General features: G+C 41.9%; 1 protein-coding gene across 1 annotated transcript in view; it reads left to right on the plus strand.

The window, feature by feature from the left end:
* Positions 1–14,304, plus strand: part of CEP41 (centrosomal protein 41) — a 48,916-nt gene that overhangs the window by 13,877 nt on the left and 20,735 nt on the right. Inside the window, exons 2-3 of the mRNA XM_062199885.1 lie at positions 2,203–2,266; positions 12,645–12,692. Coding sequence (XP_062055869.1) covers positions 2,203–2,266; positions 12,645–12,692 — 112 coding nt within the window. The remainder of the gene's footprint in view (positions 1–2,202; positions 2,267–12,644; positions 12,693–14,304) is intronic.

A 14,304-nucleotide genomic window follows, 5' to 3' on the forward strand; every position in this document is an offset into this window, starting at 1 on the left:
GCAGATAGTAGTCACCAAATTTTGCTTTGTTTTGGCTGTTTATGTCCTTACTTGGCAAAATTAAAAACTGATACCTCTCTGTAGGTGCTACCAGTTCAAAAAAAATTCTCCATGAACTTTTTTTTTTTTTTTTTTTTTTTGACAGGCAGAGTTAGACAGTGAGAGAGAGAGAGAGACAGAGAGAAAGGTCTTCCTTCCATTGGTTCACTCCCCAAATGGCTGCTACAGCCAGAGCTATGCCGATCCAAAGCCAGGAGCCAGATGCTTCCTCCTGGTCTCCCATGTGGGTGCAGGGCCCAAGCACTTGGGCCATCCTCCACTGCCTTCCCAGGCCACAGCAGAGAGCTGAGCTGGAAGAGGGGCAACCGGGACAGAATCTGGCACCCCAGCCGGGACTAGAACTTGGGAGTGCCGGCGCCGCAGGGGGAGGATTAGCCTAGTGAGCTGCGGCGCTGGCCCTCCGTGAACTCTTGAATCCAAATTTCTGACCAGCAAATATTTTGTAAGATATTAAAATATACTATATTGTTTTGATGCTTTGTGGGCCATTTGAAAAGGTATTTTTGTATGTAAACAAATAGGACATAGTTAGCCAGGTTTTTCAAAGGCGAATGATGTGATTTTGTGAGTTTGGTGTCCTTTTTGAAGGAGAGCATAATACAGTGCTCCTTCTAGAGTTTCACTTAGTGACTGAATATCAGTGAATGTACCCACTATGAATGAAACCGTGGGCAAATGCACTATGAATATGTCATTGTCCCTACCCTCAAGAAAACCCTAGGCCAGAGAAGAAGATGGAGGTGCAAACATTGGTACGAGGTGTTGGCCCTCTGAAAGCCAAGGAGAAAGTGCCTAGTTCTGCCCTGGACAGCTCTACATAGAAAACAACTTTTGCCTAAAGCCAAGCTGAGGAAAAGACATTCAAGTCAGACAAGTGCCAAGGCTGGAGACCTGAGTGGTGGCACAGCACAGAGACACTCCAGCAGCCTGAGCATGGCTCAGGAGAGGGGAGAGGGGCAGAATTTGAAGCCAGAACCTTATTACCCATTTTAATTTCCGATTCCACAGCTACCTGTTGCCGAACATAGGGTTTTCATACTCGTAGACCAGGAAAAAAGCCTACAGAAGAAAGCTCAATGTTCTAACGTCTTTATTCTTTAGCCTGCCCTCGCTTAATGGCTTTCTCACTGGCCGCTGGAATTTCACGTGGGTTGATGTCTTGTGCTTGGATTCAGAGTTAACTACCAGAGTCCAGTACGGGCGAGATCTGATGTAGGCATTTTTGCTCACCATAAACGTCCCCTGAGCTTGAGTGAGCGTCCAGTGCCACCAGAGCAGAAGCCGTGGCAGCGACGTCTGTGGAGCTGACTCCTGAGGGACAGCAGGACAGCCTGCCAGGCCAGGCCCTGTCTGACAACACCCGGGACCCTGTGCTCAGGTCTGGATGCCCCTTGCAAACTTCAAGGGAGATGTGAATCAAGTCCTGTAAGTTTCTGGAGGAGATGGCCCAGAGCCCCTCACATACAGAGCGACAAAAAGAGGGTTGGTATCGCTGCCTTCTGTGATTTTAACAGATTCTTGAAGCAGAGATGGATGACTTAATCTGGGTTGCAGTGATAGACTGAATGGAAAATTGGAGGGAGCCTGATTTTTGCTTAATGGAAGGAATAACTTTTAGATTTATTTCCCTAATCACATAATGCTCTGAGACGATTTAAACAGAAGATAGAAGTGTTTTGACTGAAACGAGATTAGCTCCCTGCACCCAAGGAGTCTGCAGTGACAAGCCCTGTGTTGAAGGCGTAGTTGAACCTGCAGCGCTCCTGCTGCCTTCACATTCTACAACATTTTCACATTTCTTCCATTTTTATTTATCTGAGTGAGAGACTGAAAAATGTTCCTATCTGTTGGTTCATTCCTGCTGGGAACTCCATCTGAGTCTCCCACACGGTGGGCAGGGCTCCAGTCTCCTGAGATGTTACTGCTTCCCTTCCCCCTGCCAAGGTCCACATTAGCAGGTACCTGGAGTCAGGAGCTGGAGCTCAAGTTGAACCCTGGCATTCCAATATAGGATGCAGGTGTCTTAACGTCCAGGCCAGACACCGTTCCCTGTTCCCTTTATTAATGATCTGATTCTTCCCTGACTTTGCCACCTTTATCCTTACATTAACCTCACTGACTGTCAATTTTCTTACTTTTTAGTATTTGACCAAGAGGATACCACAGAACCCAAGGTACCAGCATGTCAAGTCAAGACTGGACACCGGTGAGTAAAGATTTAAAAAATTAGAACTTTACAGAAAAGTTCAATGGCTAATTATTAACAGGATGCAGCTCATCATACCTGGTATAAATCACAGCTAGGAGTTTCTCACTATCTCAGTTTGTGTCTTTCTGGGCTCAGGATTTATCTTTGAAAGCTGTTTTTCAAATTATCAGTAAAAGATTACATTCACACAATTTAGCTTATTATTCCTTACAATGTGAGAAATACAAGTATAGGGTCTGGCATTATGGCATAGCAGGTAAAGCTACCACCTGTGACCCTGGCAACCCATATGGGTGCCAATTCAAGTCCCAGCTGCACCACTTCCAATCCAGCTCTCTGCTAATGGCCTCAAAAAAGCAGCAGAAGATGGCCAAAGTGCTTGGGCCCCTGCCACCACATGGGAGACCCCAAAGTACTCTTGGCCTTAGCCTGGCTCAGCCCCAGCCGTTGCAGCCATCTTGGGGGATAAGCCAGCAGACAGAAGACCTAGCTCTCATATTGCCTCTCCTCCCTCTCTTTCTCTCTCAACCCTCTCTCTGTAGCGCTGACTTCCAAATAAAAATACTTTAAAAAAAAAAAAAAAGCAATACAAGTATAAATTGAGAAAATGAAATTCTAGAAATTGAAACATTGTTCAATAAGTCCCAGGGCTGAAGCTAAGTAAATATCAGCAGGTCAGCCTCTATTTTGGACCACCTTGTGTATACTCCTTTAAATTGGCAGTAATAGATCAGCCCTGTGCCTCTGTGTTCAGTTCTGTGTTCGCAGAGTGCTGACTACCTGCGAGTTATGGGCTACATGGGATTCAAAGACAAGTGTGAGTTGTGGCTTCTTCAGAGAGCTTAGAGTCAAGTGGACGTAGACAGACTTGAATGAGAAACTAAAATACCAGACAAAATTTAATTAGTACTGCAGTGCAGGTAAAATGCAATTTGAGAGAGCATTGCTGCCGCTCTCCATGCGTCTCACGTTTTCCAGCGTCGTGATAAGGACTGCTGCCCGGATTCTAGTGGATTTGCAGTCTTGTGAGGTTTTGGTTGTTTATTTGTTTATTTTTTTTTCCAACCTTTTAAAGCCTGCTGTGGAAAATCCACCTGATTAAGATGGCTTTGCTAGTGGATTGGGTACCGTCAGTCTTTAGCAAGGCTGAATCTTCCACCAGCAGCCTCAAGACAATGAGAAAAGCTCAGGGTGGATGCTGACTTTGTTTCAATCACCTTGTTTATTTCGTCTGACTTTCTCCTTTCTCCTTCAGAATCATTATCTTCCATTATACATGTTTCCTCGTATAAAATAAACTTAATGGAATGTTTTAAATGCACTACGTTTTCACTTAGTACCTTTCTTTCAACCATTTCCATGCCACACAGATATTTTTCCTTGCAAATATCCTGTTTGATGGGCAGGTGAAGAATATTATCTCTGTTTTAGAGGAGGAGGAAATTGTGGCACAGAGATTTTGTGATTTATTCAAAGTTTCATAAAGGAAATAAAAGTAGGATCGTATGCAGAATGAGGAAGTCGATACTGGAGATCTTCCCCCACACGTAGCGAACTGTCTCGTAGTCTGTACTATCTGCATTTCCCTCGCCATACCTATTAATTACAACTCGACCAACCCTTTTGAAAATACCTTTGAGGTACGCACCCAGGTGGAAAGTGCCATGGATTTTATAAGTCCAGATTTGATTTTAAAGACCACCATAAATGAATAAATTTCTTTTAGAATCTATTCTTTGTAAAATTAAAATTTTTGTGATGAGGTTTATTTCAAGTATATGTAGATTTGTCAACACCTTTGTAGCTTTTTTTCCTAAAAATTGAATTATAATTTGTGATTGTGAACTTCCTTTTCCAATCCTGCAATTCTTAACCAAACTGACTCTAATGGTGTCTGAAATTGATTTCAATTTTTTAATATTGAAATACTTAAGCCGGCGCCACGGCTCACTAGGCCAATCCTCCGCCTTGCAGCGCCGGCACACCGGGTTCTAGTCCCGGTTGGGGCACCGATCCTGTCCCAGTTGCCCCTCTTCCAGGCCAGCTCTCTGCTGTGGCCAGGGAGTGCAGTGGAGGATGGCCCAAGTGCTTGGGCTCTGCACCCCATGGGAGACCAGGAGAAGCACCTGGCTCCTGCCATTGGATCAGCGCGGTGCGCCGGCCGCAGCGCGCTACCGCGGCGGCCATTGGTGGATGAACCAACGGCAAAAAGGAAGACCTTTCTCTCTGTCTCTCTCTCTCACTGTCCACTCTGCCTGTCAAAAAGAAAAAAAGAAATACTTAAATCTGCTCTTTATAATGCATGTTAAATACCAATATCTTTTTTTTTTTTTTTTTTAAGATTTATTTATTTATTTGAGAGGCAGAGTTAGGTCTTCCATTTGCTGGTTCACTCCTCAAATGGCTGCAACAGCCAGACCTGGGAGCTTCTTCTGGGTCACCCACATGAGTGCAGGGGCCCAAGCACTTGGGCCATCTTCTACTGCTTTCTCAGGCTATTAGGGAGCTGGATCAGAAGTGGGGCAGCTGGGACTTGAACTGGTGCCCATATGGGATGTTAGTGCCACAGCACCAGTCCCTTATATCCTTTTATATTCTGAGAATTTTAAAATAGTTTTTGTTGTTACTGGTGTTACACTTTTTATTTTGGCATAATTTAGATTCATTTGTGTTTTACAGAGACTACAGAGAGTGTCCATGTACCCATTTACCCCATGTCCCACAGTGATAACATCTTACAAACTGTACTGCACTCACACAGCCCTGCTGTTGACAGTGGCATGTACAGTCAAAACACAGAAAGTTTCTAGTACCACAAGAAGTTGTCCTGTTGCCCCTTCATAGCCACAGCCACTATCCACTCCCACCTCCTCCCTAACCTCTCCAAAACCACTAATCTGCTCTCCATTTTCATAATTTGTCATTTCACAAATGCTATATAAATGGAAGAAAATGTATGCAACCTTTTGGGTTGACTTTTTTCACTCAGCCTAATTTTTTGGGTGTTAGAAATAAAAGTGCTGTGAACATTCATGTACAGACTTTTGTGTCAGCTTAAACCTTCATTTCCCTGGAATGAATGTTGGGAGTACAATTGCTGGATTGTATGGTAATTGCTGTGTGTGTGTGTGTGTGTGTATTATTGAAAAAACAAACAGTTTTCCCAGAGTGGCTGTACCACTTTACATTCCCACCAGCAATGGATGACAGACCCATTTTCCCCCTGTTCTCACCAGCATTTATTGTCACCTGTTGTCATTTCAGCTTTCTAATAGGTGTGTGGTGTCACAAGGTTGCAGTTTGAATTTCCCTACTGGTTAATGTGCATCTGTCCATGTGCTTATTTGTTTTCTGTACGTCTTCTCCCATGAGATGTCCTCCCATGTCTTTTGCCTGTGTTCTAATTGGACTGTTGCTTTTTTACTATTGGGTTTTCAAGATTTCCTTATACATTCTAGCTTCTTGTCCTTTGTCACATATGTAGTTGGCAGATATTTTCTCCCAGTCTGCCACTCGTCTTTTTATTTTGATGAGGCCCAATTTATCAGTTTTTCCTTTTATAGATCATGATTTTTCTGTCAAGTCGCCGAACTCTGCCTCACCTAGAGCCCGACTATTTTTTTTCTATCATGTTTTTTCTAAACATTTTACAGTTTTAGGTTACATTTAAGGCAAGGATACATTCTAACATAATTTTTACGTCGGGAATGTGTGATTTAGGTCATAACTTTCTGCTATGACTACCTGTGCATCTAGCACCATTTCTTAAGCAGGGTTACTTTCCTCCCTTGAATGAGTGTTTTCTCAAAGTCAGTTGGGTGTGTATTTATGTGGCCCAAGCTTTGGATCTTCATTCTCTTCCTTTAATCTATGTGTCTGTTCTTCTGCCATTGCCACCCAGTCCTGATTACCATAGCCATATGGTAAATTGGATACTTAAAACTGGTTAGGCTAATTGTTCCTACTTTTTTCTTTACAGACTTATTTTAGTATGCTAATTCCTTTGCTCTTTCACGTGAATTTTGGAATAGTCTTAATTACATTTACAAAACCATTACTGAACTTTCTGTAGGAGTTGGACTAAGCCTGTTTATCGACTTGGGGAATGTTGACATTTTTACCATGTTTGAGTAACCAATAATCTGCTTTCTGTTTCTGTGGCATTGCCTATTCTGAACAGTTCATGTAATGGAATCATACAATATGTAGCCTTTTGTGACTGGCTTTTTCAACTTAGTGTAATGTCTTAAGGTTGGCCTATATCGTACCATGTGTCAGTACTTCATTCCTTTTTATTACCAAATAATATTTTGTTGTATTGCCAGTCCACATTTTGTTTATCCTCTCATCAATTGATGCACACATTTGGATTGTGTATACTTCCTGGCAATAGTGTTACTGTGAACATCAGTGTGCACAAGTTTTTATGTGACCGTGTGCTTTTGGTTCTCTTGGGTATATACCCAGGAATTAAATTGCTGGTCATAATGTAACTGTGTTTAATTTTTTTGAAGAACTGCCAAACTGTTTTCCAAAGCAGCCACTCCACTTTGCATTCCCACCAGCAGTGTAGGAGGGTTCTATTTTCTCCACATCCTTGACAATGCTTGTTATTGTCCATCATTTTGATTATAGCCATTACTGTGGGCGTGAAGTGGTATCTCATTGTGGTTTTAATTTGCATGTTTCTGGTGACTAATGATGTTGAGCACCCTTTTATGTGCTTATTGGCAGTTGTATATCTCCTATGGAGAAATGTCTATTCAAATCATTTGCCCATTTTCAAACTGCAATGTTTGACTTCTTGTTGTGGACTTATAAGAATTCTTTTATATATTCTAAGTACTAGACTCTTACAAGAAATATGATTTGCAAACATTTTTTCCCATTTTGTGGGTTGTCCAGGGTTTTGATTGTACTTACCTGGAGGAGCAGAGGAAAAGTACGTCTACCCTCTGTTCCTGGGAGAAGTCTCCACACCAGTTTTGTAACAGCTTTTGAAAGCACCAAAGTATGCCTCCTTGTTAAAGCTCAAAGGAGGTTTAAGTCAGTGTGGGCAAGAAATATTACAGTGCTCAAATTTTTTGTTGTTTCAAATTTGAAATGAAGGTCCACTTAGGGAAGATACCTTAACGTTTCTGTTTCTGTGTATTTTATATGTGCATATGACTTGCCTGTCTACAAATGCAGAGAAGTTTTCCACCTAATATGCAGGATTATGGGTTATATGTGGAGATACAGATCCCGGCAACCTTGTGGTAGCCAGCAGAGCCTGAGGGCTGTCCAAACCCAGCACTTTGTGCAAATATTATCATTTCTGTGCGTGCCACATTTCCATGTATGCCATGAGGTGAAAAGGGTGCGGCATCCTGCTTAAGAAAAAACAAGAGGCACCTTATAGACCAAGTAAGAGGAAGGAGTTTCCATCTGTGGTGTGTTTTTAAGGTCTGCAATCAAAGCAGTGGAAACAGGCACAGGATTGAGTGGGCAATTCTCATTTCTAGGCTAAATAGATGGGTCTTTAATCTTTTCTTACAAACAGCAAGCAATTCAGAGTTAGCCACAAGAAATCTCCCGTCTTCCCCCAAAACATCTACTGAATTTTTTTTCAAAGACCGAGAGCTTCCTCCTGGGTAAAGATTGTTTTTTGTTTCTATACTTTTGACGCAGCTTCTCATTGAAGCCTGAGCACTGATGTACAGCCATGGCTAGACATCTCAGAATTATTTGAACTTCCGATATTTCTTTTGTTTCATAGGTGCCTGAGTGTGTGTCTTACCGGCTCTCCGGCATTGGCAGACTGTGCCATGAGTGGATTATGCTCCTGGTGAAATCCCTGGCGGGTCCTTGTGTCTTCTCGAGCACCCCCTGAGTTTCTATCGTGCAGCCGTGCAGGCCCATCGGGGGACACTTCCCAGGCCCGAGGCTCCCCCGGCTCCCCCCCCACTCTCAGGCTGCGTTGTCGCCTCGCTTCAATCCAGAGTCAGCCTCATGTCAGAGCGTTTCAGGCCTCCAAAACTCCTGAGGACCTTTCCCACTCAGCCTTATTTTCAGTTTTGTAAAATTGGCCTTCCTTCTGTTATCACTACACAGACTAGTCATTTCCTTTTTTCCTCATTAGTCTTTCTGTTTCATGAATATTCACTAAAAGCCTTGATCTTAAGCGCTCAAACTCATTTCAGACTAGGGACTCTTCGTTTTCATTCGGTCTTTAATCCTGTTTCTTACGTCAAAGGAAGAAATGTACGTGAAAAGCTCTCTCAAGCCAGAAGGCACTAGGTACACGTTTAACTTGCTGAGGTTAACAAAGGACCACTGTGCCTCTTTTCACGCTTTCTGCTCCTTCCAGCCAAAAGAACTTCTCTGTGGAGGAGGAAAATATTAAAGAAAAATAAAGCCATGGAGTTGTCGCTTAGCAACTGAGTTCGTGCCTTATAAATCTTACCCACTTTAGATTACTGCTGCTCAAAATCACTTGCTTTCCTCACTGGCTCAGTACAGATAATGTTATTGAAGTATAGGAAAACAATGGAAAAAACCCAATGAATGACTCACTCAGTTAATCAGTTGTACTATGTCTTTGCACAGCACTATTGCTATAGTTGAGTTGTTTATTTCTCTTGATTTTAATTGCAGCTTTTGTTGTGCATCTTTCATTGCAATGACGGTTCTAAACAAATAAAAGCTAAACACCACCTTATACATTTCTACATTACCTGAGTTCTGAAAACATATAGATCACGTAGATAGTATGTAAAATCTACTGTATATAAACCAAGTTGTGCATAGTTTAAAGAAAACCAAGTGTGCCAAAGAACTCAGACCAAATTGATATGTGATTATTTCCATTATAAAATAACTCATAAAGATTTTTCAGATCTTCATAGTGTATTTGATTTAAATATTTTTTGAGTGTCTCCTATGTTAGACAATAAAAGGAATAAAGTGTGTGTGTGTGTGTATGTGTGTATCTTGAGCTTTCCATCCGATAAAATAGAGAAGACAGACTGTATCTGTATTTAGTGATGAATGCCCTGAGTGTCTGCTCAGTGCTGCAGAAGTTCAGAGGTGGAAAAGGTCACTTCCTGCTGGGTGAGCTGACAAGGTGATAGAGAACCCACAGCTAACAGAGGGCTTGTCAGATGTAGAATTAAGGCAATATTGAAGAGGTAGGTAAGTTGTTGGCGCTTTTAGTGATAGAGCAAGGAGCTTAGATTTTAGTCCATAAACTATGGTTGGTTGGTTGGTTTTTCTTTTATTTATGTATTTGAGAGGCAGGGAGACAGAGAGGATACCCATCTGCTCGTTCACTCTCCAAATGGTTGCAAGTCTGGGCCAGGCTAAAGCCAGGAGCCAGGAACTCAATCCAGGTCTCCTATGTGGGCCAGAGAACCCACTGCCTGAGCTGTCAGCTGCTGCCTCCCGGGATATACCTTAGCAGGTAGCCGGAATCAGGAGCCAGAGGCAGTCATTGAACCCAAGCCTACTAGTGTGGGACACAGGTGTCCCAACCAAGCACTAGGCCAAGCTCTCATTCCTTTTTTTCATTTCATCAAAGCCTTATCTAGAAAAAAATATCTGGTAGTGATGTATAATCTCAAATTTGTTTTTTTGGTTGTTTTGGTTTTTTGTTTGTTTGTTTTTTGTTTTGTTTTGTTTTTTTAAAGTTGATAGGCAGAAAGGGAAAAGGAGACGGAGACAGCAAGCCCCCATGTCCTGGTTCACTCCCCAAATGCCCACAATGACTGGGCTTGGCCATGTTGAAGCTAGGAGCCAAGAACTCAAACCGGGTCCTCCAAGTGGGTGGTAGAACTCTAATCATTTGGGATGTCACCTGCTGCCTCCCAGAGTCTGCGTTAGCAGAAAACTGGAGTCAGGAGCTGGAGCCAGGTATTAAACCAGTATGGGATGTGGGCATCTTGCAGCTTCACCACTAGACCACATACCTTCCCCTCTTTTTTTTTTTTTTCAAAATTACTTCTCTGATGGCCTTTTAGACTCCTTTTGTGTAAAACAAAGACATGTTTATAAATAATTGATTTCATTTCTGGTTATTCTAAAAGGTAGTAAAACTATTTTCAGATGCAATTAGATACAGTAAAACAAGCCACTTAGGTAAGATCTGCACCGTGTGTAAAATGCCACTTTTCAAACTCACATAAGTTTTTAGGCATTTCTTTGTTGATTTGAGTGTCAGCCGTCATGTATCTCATTTTTCCTCTTGAAGCAATACAGAAATCTTTCATTCTGCCCGTCTCCCATCCCTGTTCTTGGTTGAAGCAAATGACTATAAAGAAAAGAGCTGCTTATTAATAGCCTCTTGGATTTGTTCTTTATTTGCCAAAGATTGGTACAACTGTGAAAGGTTTTGTTTCTCAGCCTCCTTCTTTAGTAGGACAAACAAGCCAGCAGTAGGCATGACAGGATTGTTGGGGGGGGCTGCCCATGCCCTGTGAAGTGCTGGGTAAACCTTCTGGAAAATGTTGATCATTAATAAAAAAAAAATCAGTTTTAGACACTTTGTTAGTAGAAGCTGCTACCGTTTGGAAATGTACTGTTTTAATAATAAAGGCTATATAAAGTTGGCTGCTGTTTGCCGTACGTAGTGTTTTACACTTCTCAGGGAATTTGCAGCATAAGGTGGTCTCCACCTGTCACTATCAAAGAAGTAACACTTCCTACCACTTTATCTCATGATGAATCATGTTTTTAAAACAACACAACTTAAAAAGCCAGGTGTTTTGTGAGCCATAATAGAAACCAGGAGGTAGGGAACGCAAACTCTGGCTTAGTCACCAACTTGCTATGTCACCAGAGAAATCAATAATCCTTTTCGCTTCTCCGTTTTCTGACTAGACTGCTTGAAGATTCCCTAGCCAGAAGAAACGAACTGCTGCGTCAACAGCGCACAGCTGTCGGGGACTCGGGGCTACGGTGTACCATGTGTTGGGAGTGGGATTGTGGGAGCTGGAGGATGTATGATGTCTTCCCCTGGGTCCTCAGTTCTGGGTGGCAGTGGGAAGGGGGCTGTGTCTTCAGCAGGGACTCGTGGACTGCAGTCTGAAGAACCCACGGAAGATCTAATCCTGTTCTTTGCTGATATCCGGGCCTTTTCTGAGACTGACCGGGCACCTCTTGAGAAGGCTCCAGTCTTAGCAGCCCTGCTGCCCTAGTCTCTGAGCTTCTAGGAGGAGGACGCGGTCTGGATCTAGGACCGTGCCGATTCCTCTCTGACCCTGATAATGAGAATCTACGTCTGAAGGTGTCAAAATAAGCAAATAAAAACATGTCGCTTGGATGAATTCATGACAAACATTTCATAATAAAGGAGTGTTTTGGGTTTTGGAGCAAGGACTTGCTTTCTCTACTTCTAAGCATAAAGAGAAGTTCAACAGAGTCCCAGGAGACATCAGTACCTGCCATTGACTGGAAGCATTTCCTTCATCTGAAGTTGGGGCTAAATCTAACTCAATCCTAAAGACTTAAGAAGTGAGACACTCCATCTTAGAAATGAGAAATTATTTTGAATGTTTCCCTTTTGCCATATCTTTTAGGTGCCAGAGAGAGCTCACTGTGTTGAATAAAACTGAAGTATGCCCAGTAAAAATAATAATAATAATAATAATAGCTCTGGCTTGAGAGCTAGAATTTTATCCATTTGAAAACCAGAATGATTCTGGCCCGGTTTTAAAGTAAGAAAACTCTCCATACCACCTCAGCCAGAACTTAGTATTGTAGAACCAAGCTATAAAACCTGCGGGCTGGGGTCTGGGGGGCTGTCCACAGGGGTGGGAATCTGCTGTCATTTCTCAGCAAATCAAAGGCACAGTGAATACTAGTGTACAGACTGTGTGGTCTGGTTCAGGCTCCAACATCAGCACGAATAGTGGAAGACCAAGTTCAGGAAAGAGGAGGAAACCACAAAGACGAAGGGGAGAGGAGAGGGTTGCTTAAAGCGGCCACAGAGGCGTATTTTAGACATTCAAGGAACATTTCTTCTTTCTTTTCCCTCCTCTGTTTATTTTCCCCACAAAAAAAGATTACAGGGGAATAAAAGGAGCAGGAAAGTGTTGACTCAAAAAACAAATTGGTATAAAATGATCATTTTATTGCCTGGGACTTCTAAATGATTTTTGGGCATTTTAGCCCAGCTTAGACACATTTAACCGAAACCTTTCTCTCTGTTCCTCATGTTTTAATGATGATGTGTAATCCAAAAGACCATTTACTATGTGTGGCCCATTTACCTACTGTCCAGAATCCTATAAAAAGGGGGCAGGAAATCTTAGGGAATACTTGTTCTCTGCTGTTTTCACAGTGGTACTCATGTTTCTTCTATTGAAAGCAGATCTAAAAATCCTTATTTTCTTTTCAGGTAACAGTATGACTAAATACATTGAGAAGCTAGAGGAGATCAAAAAAAGTGAGTAACAATATTGATGGTATGGAAAAATGGAACTATGTAGTTGTTATCCAAGTTAGTCCTTCACTAACCGCCATATTCTACAGCCGACACACATGGAGAGCTACGGAGGGAGTCAGGTGAGCCTGGTAGATGCAGGACATGGGAGACACTGGGCACCATCCCAGTCAGCTCCGAAGACTGGCCTGTGGCTGTGAGTTCTGCCCAACTGGCATCCCATAGGCGAGCCTGCTGTTGGAATGTGGGGTGCGGTGTGGTGGTGGAGTGAGCTCTGGTTGAGCGGTATGAGCTAAGGCTTCTAGTTTCATTGTACTGCTGTCATCATGGCCTTTTTCACGGTCTTTAATATCTCCTATCTTTCTGTTTTTGTCTATATCTGAGAAAGGGATAATAGTAGTTTCCTTCGTAACATTCTTGAGAATACAAATTAGAAAGTTACATAAGAAAGACTTAGAGGTGTGAGAAAGAGAGCAAGCTTACCCCTACACTATTATGCATTATCAATTCATTATAGTCGGTTTTCTTTTCATTAAAAATCATATTTCCTGTACATGCTTTTTAAAAAACTAATCTGCAAAAATAAAATGCTACTAGTCATCGCGTGCATTGCCCTTGTGCAAAATCATCATTTTTCAATCTGTGTCCAAAACTGTGGCCAGAATTGAAAAAGAAATAGAAGCATCTATTTCCTAAGATGGATCTGTTCCTATCGTAAGTAGGAGAGCCTGTGTTAGGGGCATGGTTAGCTAATGGTAGTGCAGAGGCGCTCTGATTGATCACAGCTCAGAACTTGGCTCTGGTAGTATACATCTTCTTGGAAGAGAAAATTACAAATCCAGAATATGCTAAAACTACTTTTTAACACAGCAGAGCTTTTAAGTGAAAATGATAGTGTCCCTTTTGAATTGCCGCCGTATTGGGAAGCTCCAGACAGTAAATGTAGATTTCGAGCCAGCTTTTTACTGATTCTGCTTGTTTGTTTGTTTGTTTGTTTTGTCATGTTCAACCGTAACGGCTAGTGCCATAGACATTTATTTAAAAATGTATAATGTTGCAATAATCTTCCCTTTTCCTTTTAGGCATTGTACACTACTATATAAGTATATATATTTCAGATATATACAAGATGTATAATAAGTTTTCAAACTGCAGGGAAAAAAATTTCTCTTTACTCACCTGTGCTTCTCTGTCGTCAGCCTTAATTCATCCCAGGCAGGCAGAAGCTGCTGGCCTGCTGCTGTGTGGGACTGGAGTCTCTTTCGCCTCTCATCCGTGTGTGGCTGAGTGTGAGCTCACATGCCCTCACCAGAAATTCGTCCCATAAAAGTGTCCCCTTCTGCCCCAGATTGGCAAAGCTTTGTTTCGGACATTCCCTAAAAGTACAATGCAGGGTTTATTAGAGGTATAAAATATTGTTTTAACATTTAAAAAAAAAATCAATGAATGTATTTTACCACATTAATGTGAATATGAGGAAAAACCATCAGATACAAAAAACAACAAATGACAAAATTCAACACCCATTCATGGTTTTACAAAACCACTTTAGGAAACTAGGAGTGAAAGAAAACTTAATAAAAAATATCTCCCAAAAAATGTGATGATGAGTATC

Source organism: Lepus europaeus, chromosome 1, assembly GCF_033115175.1.
Source record: "Lepus europaeus isolate LE1 chromosome 1, mLepTim1.pri, whole genome shotgun sequence".
Classification (NCBI taxonomy): domain Eukaryota; kingdom Metazoa; phylum Chordata; class Mammalia; order Lagomorpha; family Leporidae; genus Lepus; species Lepus europaeus.